Below are 6,390 nucleotides of genomic sequence, written 5' to 3'. Positions count from 1 at the left end.
TTTGAAAGGAGAAAAAGGAGGCTAAACTTTATATTCTGACTCATGATAAACACCCGACTCTATAAGTGGAAAATGGGTTCAGGAATTTAGATTGGATATTAGGAAAAATTCTTCCATGAAGGGGTGGTCAGGCATTTGAACAGGCTGCCCAAGGAAGTGTGGGATCACCATCCCTGAAGTGTTCAAAATGTGTGTGTTTGTGGCACTGGGGGACATGTGGTGAATGAGGTGATGCTGGGTAATGGTTGGCCTCAGTCTTGAAGGTCTCTTCCAACCTTTATGATTCCATAACAAAGCTTCTCACCCCCATCCATGGGCTCTGCTGCATGCAGATCTTGCCCTGTCCCCATGAGCAATGACTGTTTAAACACCTTGAAGGGGAATAGATGGTTAAATCCTGAATTCAGGCTCGGTCTAAGCAAACAGAGCTCACTGCCAAACGGATTTCACACTGCAGTTCTGAGTTCACTGCTCAGCATTCATTTGGTTCTAATTCTGTACCTTGGTTAGGGTTGTGTTGGCATTGCATCCTCATATCCCTGCTAATGAGGTAGCAGGACTGATGCAAGCAGAGGACTCCTGTATGGATGTTGGCAGCACCCCAGGGAAGGTACTTTTAGACTCACTGGGGAAGTGCCAGACATCAGGGATTATATATTTGCACTAATGATGCCTCATCATTGGTGAAAGCCAGGACAGGCAGCGAGTTCTTGGTGTAGGCAGGACTCAGTTTGTAGCAGAAAGGCCAAGTCACCTCCAGTGAAGGGAACAAGTTGTCTCCCTAACTGAGAACCAGCTCTTTCATAATTGGGAGTATTAAGTACTTCAGAGAACATTGCTTTGCCCGGGGAAAATCACATCTCCTCAACCCCCTCCTCTCCCTCTGTCCTCTCCTCCTGGACTCGGTAGTGGAGGTCTGGTGCTTCAGGCTGGATGTTGCTGTTATCCAGTGGATGCCCTGAGGACAGCAACATCAGAGGTTCCCAATTCCTCCTTGGAGGAGGGCAGAGGGTGGATATGCTTGTCCAGGACAGATGATGCTGCTCCACATGGGTGTTTGGGGTCAGTGCAGTAGGGGATGCTGAGTGTTCCCTGCCTGTGGCACTGTCATGGGAAGCGTGTGCTGCTGACACAGACCGTGGTATAACTCCACTGCACACACCTGTGTGACTGGAGAGTCCAGCCCAGTGCACACACACAGGAGTGCAGAATAAATGTGAGTATGACCCAAACAGGGAAAAGCAACCCTGGATATGCCTCATCCACATTGTCCAGTCCTACCCCAAATGCAAACTGCATGGTGTGTCACAAACATCAGCTGCTTTTTTCTTTATTTCACTGTTTTCAGTCCTCGTACAACTACAAATTTAGCACTACTGCTGAAGAAAAAAAAAGAGCAAACTACAGCCATTCATGGGGTAACATAATTTTAAATGTTGTGAGACAGCTGATACTATTAAAAATCATGGCCCTGTTATAGGCTTTCATTATTGATGGCTACTTGAGGAGACATACACTATAAAATATAAAGATAAAAAGTGAAAGGCTATTTAGATAGATGTTCAGCTGAGTGCCTCTAGCATCAAATCAGTGGCACTGGAGAAATGAGAACAGACACACGGCACAGCCTCTGGACTAAATGTGTGCACATTCTGGGTCTGCCAAGGCTTCGCCTGTACAACATACACTTTAAATCAAAGCAACACTGAAGTCAATATTGATTGTTCTTGGAGATATATTTTACCTTCAAGCACTGCTGTTTCCCAAAGGAGCGTGAGCAAGGACGTAAGTCTCTGTGCAGTGCTGGCTGCTCGTGGACAGGGATCTCCCTGAAATCCTCTGGAAACGATTCCTCCTCTGGAAGTACCCGCTGCTGCTGCTGAGGGACCTCTGCCTGTTCTTCAGGTACTCCCGGTAGTTTTTGGTGAGCAGGGTGTAGAGGAAGGGGTTGATGCAGCTGTTGCTGTAGGTCAGGCAGGTTGTCAAGTAATTAATGTTCTTCATCACCTTGGGAGATAAAGGGAAGGATTCGTAATACTGGAAGAGGAGCTGCCATATCCAGAAAGGCAAGAAGCAAGCCCAGAAGACCAGCACTATGGTGAAGATTAAATAGAGCACCTTCTGGTTGGGCAGCCGCTTGGTCTGCTTGAAGGACGCAGTCTGTGACACCCAGTAAATCTTAGCCAGGCGGATATAAAGGTAGCCAATGATCACCCCCGGGCCCACGATGCTGGTGCCAAAAAGGATGGTGAGATAGACTTTGTAGGACAGCTTGCTCCAGGTGGGCAGGCAGATGCTTTTGTTGTCCCTTTGCACCAGCTGGATCATGATGAGCATGGGGAGGGTGAGCAGCAGTGACACCAGCCAGATCACCACAGCAATGGCCTTGCGGTAGCTCTTGGACCTCTTCACCGTGTCCAGGGGCTTCAGCACAGCAAAGTAGCGCTCCGTGCTCATGACTGTGAGGGTGAAGATGCTGGCGTGCATGGTGAGGAAGTCCAGGCTGAACAGGACACGACAGCCAACGTCCCCAAAGTACCACTTCTGAATGAAGTAGGTGCCGACGATGAAGGGGATGGTGAGGAGGTAGAGCAGGTCGGCCAGCGCCAGGTTGATGATGTAGATGTACATGGAGGCAGAGGAGCGCAGGTAGTGGCACATCACCAGCAGGGTGTAGACGTTGCCTGTCACCCCGACCACGCACATGAGGGAGAGGATGGTCCCGATGGTGCAGATGGCAATCATGTCCTCCGTGGAACCAGCGGCCCACGCGCCGTCCCCGGTGGCATTGGCGGAGGTGTTGGGCCTGATTCTGAACAGGTTGTCCTCACTTGTGTCTGTCACCATGTAGGGGGTGGCAGAGAAGTGGCTCTCCAGCTCGTCAGTTAGGGACATCCTCCTGGGCTTAAATGCCAGAGGCTTTGCTCATGTCACAGGGGTCCGAGGGGCTTCTTTCTGCTCTGAGAAGTGTGGCTGCTGGGAGATGTTGAACCATTTCTTAGCAGGGTCTCATCCAAGGACCATCTGCATTCTCCACTAGAGAAAAGACATCAAAACCAACATATTAGAAATATGCCAGAGCAACACAAAAGATCATGTAGAAGTTACCTGTCCCTGAGCATGCATCTGCACTGTCTGAATGTACCAAAGGTCTTTGGCACTGAGGCCACTCATGTAGGGCTTGTGCTCTCATTACAAGAGCCCAGCTGTGAGGTGTGTCCATGGAAAAGAGACAAAAAAGGTTATGTGGATCACTGGAACCACTTACTGCAGTCCTTAACTTGGGGTTGGAGTAAAAAACCATCCTTCCTAAATTAATAACAATGATTTACAGAGCTATCAGCATGATTGCTTAGGCCTCTTTGCTACATTCTTCACTCTGAAGGAGCGGAAGACCCCTAAAAAGGGAAAACAAACTTTAGATTTATCATTTGCAGCCAAATTGTCTGTTCTGTGTTAGTGGTGCACTCCAAGTCCTGTCCAGCATTCCTGCAGTGTTTTCACAGAGCAGCTTCCTTTGAATGAGAAGCTCCTCCTCTGTCCTGCAGTTTCAAGCAGTATTTGAGTGATGGAGGAAAAGGTGCTTTATACAGCAAAGGTTTCCCTGTGGGATTTCTGTGTCTGTAAGCACAGGGCTTTTCATGCTCTCTGTCCAGTGTGACACCAGAGATTTCCGTGTGCCTGTAAAACAGATCTATTTCAGCCAGAGCTGGGTGTGACCCTGCCTGAACAGCCTTGAGGTGTGAGGTTGCTCTGCAACGTGCGAGGCAGCTCTGGTTGTGAGAGCCTCTGCTTAGCTCAGACTCAGCGGTGCACAGATCAGGGCTCTGTTGCTTTGAATTCATTCTAGGCATAGGGAAAAGGAGAGCAAACCTACCTCAGGGAAATGCTGAAGAAGTAGCTAAAATGCCCAGATTTTAAGGCATACCAAAAGCCCGTGCCATCCTAAAGGTCACTGCATACAGAAGTGCATTTGCACTGTGTGTTTCACAGCACTCAGACTGTCTCTTTTTCTTTGGGAAATGCTGAGGGGGAGGGGTGCTGGCAAAGATTCCCCTCTGCCTTGTTCCACTGGGCAGGTTGGATTTGTTTTATCCTGGGAATTTGCAGCTTTTCCCAGTGAGTTAGGTGTCCCTTTGTCTCCTCACCAGCTCTGACTTCTTTGCCTCTTTCCTCCCACTATCTTCTTGGCAGGAGGATTACAGTCCCAGGCCCTCTCCTGCTGCCCTTGTGTCACCCTGACAGTGACCTCTGTGGCACTTGAGGATGGACAATTTTCATCCTCTCCGTGACTTGCCCTCACCTTCTTCCCATTCCCACCTGCTGAGGATGACGGGTGCTACAGAGATCTCATAAAAAACTCTGTATAAGAGAGGACAATCCAGTACAGAGGGAGATTTCCCCTCACTTAGCAGTTGGGATAGAAGCACAAACCAAAGAGAAACACACAGAGCCCGTCTCCCACCCCAGTCCCTTGAGTACAGGCATCCAAGTGGGAGAGATGAGGAGTGGTCAGTGCTCCTTCAGGACAGTGCTGCTCTGGGCTGGTTCCCAGCAGCTTCACCAGCATCAGGATCCACTTCCTGGACCTTGCAACCCCAAATCTTCCTCGTCCTGCTCCTGCTGTGCTGTGCAGTGCCCTCCTGCTGTAGGGCAGGTGTAGCCAGTCTGTCCTGCTCCCTTGCTGTCCCCTTTATCGATGTTGGTGTCTGAGCTGTGCTGGTAGTGAAGGTGTCTCTCACGAAGGAGACACAGCTGCTCCCGGAGTTGTGGCTGCTCCTCTGCCTCACAATCAGCAGCACCCTCGGTCAGAAATGATCAGCTCTGCATGGGATGCTCCAGCTGAGCCCGGAGCTGGTCCCACACGCAGCTGTCGGCTCAGTGTCAGTGATAGCTCATTTTCAGGAGCGTATTTCCATGGCTCAGGTGCTGCCTCCTTGCACCTGCCTCACTTGGTGTCCCAGGGACTTGTAGCAGATTTGTGCCGTGCTGGTGCCTGTCTGTGCAGTTCCCTGGAGTGACAGCTCCTGCTGGAGAGAGCGGAGCCCACTGCATCTCCCTGCTCTGCTCCTCTTCTGCTGAACCTGCCTTTTGCTCCATTCATAAAATTCCTACAGCACCGATTCCATTCAGACACTTCACCCATCTCCAGACAGAGCTAGAGGAGAAAAATTAAGCCGAATAGGGAACCCTTGCATCATTTTAAAGTTCCCATCACTGCTGCACTCGTACACAAACACACACTCACCCACATGCACACACAATAGAGAGCTTATTATTCCAAGCAGCCATTCAAGCACCTCACGGTCCAGGCGATTTCCCCAGCCAATCTTGCCTTTCCCTCTATGATATCATCCCACAGGAGTACCACGCGTATTCACAGCCGTAAACAGAAATTAATTTCTCCTGCTCAAACCTTGCTTTTAAATCCGGCAGATGAAGTTTCCTATGAGAAAGAAAATTTTAAAAATCGATCTACTTGCATCAGAGCTGAAACTTAAAGAAAGAAAAACAGAAAAAGAGGAAAAAAAGAAAGGAGAGAATCCTTCTTCATGGGCAGAGAGTGAGAGATCCCGGTGCTCTGTCGCATCTGGAGTGGCAGGGGCAGGAAGGGAGCGTGCTGCCAAGCCAAGTATGTTTGAAATCTGGGCGCTCTTAATACTCACATTCCCCTCCCTCCACTCGTGCCGGCTATTTTTGCTCCCCGGTGACGTTAGGCATAGCGTGGCTTTGACTGCAGCCAGTGAAGAGCTGTTTAAAGAAGCAGGGTTTGATAACCATGGCTTGTTCAGCTGCCTGCCCCTGCCTGGATGGGGGTGAGAGAGGTTCAGGTTGTTTCATCCCAGGACTGGTGAAAGGCAAAGTACCCTCCGTACACTGCACGGGAGAGGGCAAATTTCCTAAATTCCTAACACTGCCTGAGCAAAACCAGCACAGCTGGGGAAGGAGAGTGGGCCAGGGAGGGTTAAAATCCTGCGGGAGGGTCAAATTCCTGCAGGAGGGTGGGCTGCCCAGGGAAACAGCAGAGCTCCTTGATTTGGAGATCAATTCCAAAGCGAAGCTGAAGTTTATTTGGATTGGATGGCGTATGAAGAGATGAATCTGTGTGGTGGTATCACACACCACAGCATCTGAGACAGTGCAGGCTGGCGGTAACGAAATATTACCTGAGTTGTTTGGGGTTTGGATCCATCCTGCATTGCTGTTACTGAGTGCTGCTCCCTCCTCTGCCTCTTTCTCTGGATATTTGTATCACTGCTTCCATGTTCTCAACCTTCCACACTCCTCATTCTGGGTGCCTTGAGGTGCATCTTGTGTCTAAGGTCTTGTTCTCCTGCAGTGGGACCCCAGTTTGGCTCCAGCTGCCCAGGGTGGCTGTGGTAGCACCAG

At 49.9% G+C, this 6,390-nt stretch overlaps 1 protein-coding gene across 1 annotated transcript; it reads right to left on the bottom strand.

The window, feature by feature from the left end:
* Positions 1–1,314: 1,314 nt before the first annotated feature.
* Positions 1,315–5,642, bottom strand: UTS2R (urotensin 2 receptor). Its single transcript, XM_048324189.1, has 2 exons — positions 5,417–5,642; positions 1,315–3,036 (listed from the first exon to the last, which is right to left on the bottom strand). Exon 2 carries the CDS (start codon positions 2,893–2,895, stop codon positions 1,747–1,749), a length of 1,149 nt encoding a protein of 382 aa, XP_048180146.1. The 5' UTR covers positions 2,896–3,036; positions 5,417–5,642; the 3' UTR covers positions 1,315–1,746.
* Between the last annotated feature and the right edge of the window lie 748 nt (positions 5,643–6,390).

Source organism: Corvus hawaiiensis, chromosome 19 (assembly GCF_020740725.1).
Source record: "Corvus hawaiiensis isolate bCorHaw1 chromosome 19, bCorHaw1.pri.cur, whole genome shotgun sequence".
Classification (NCBI taxonomy): Eukaryota; Metazoa; Chordata; class Aves; order Passeriformes; family Corvidae; genus Corvus; species Corvus hawaiiensis.
Note: the sequence above shows the minus strand (reverse complement) of the source record. Positions and strands in the feature narration are given on the sequence as shown.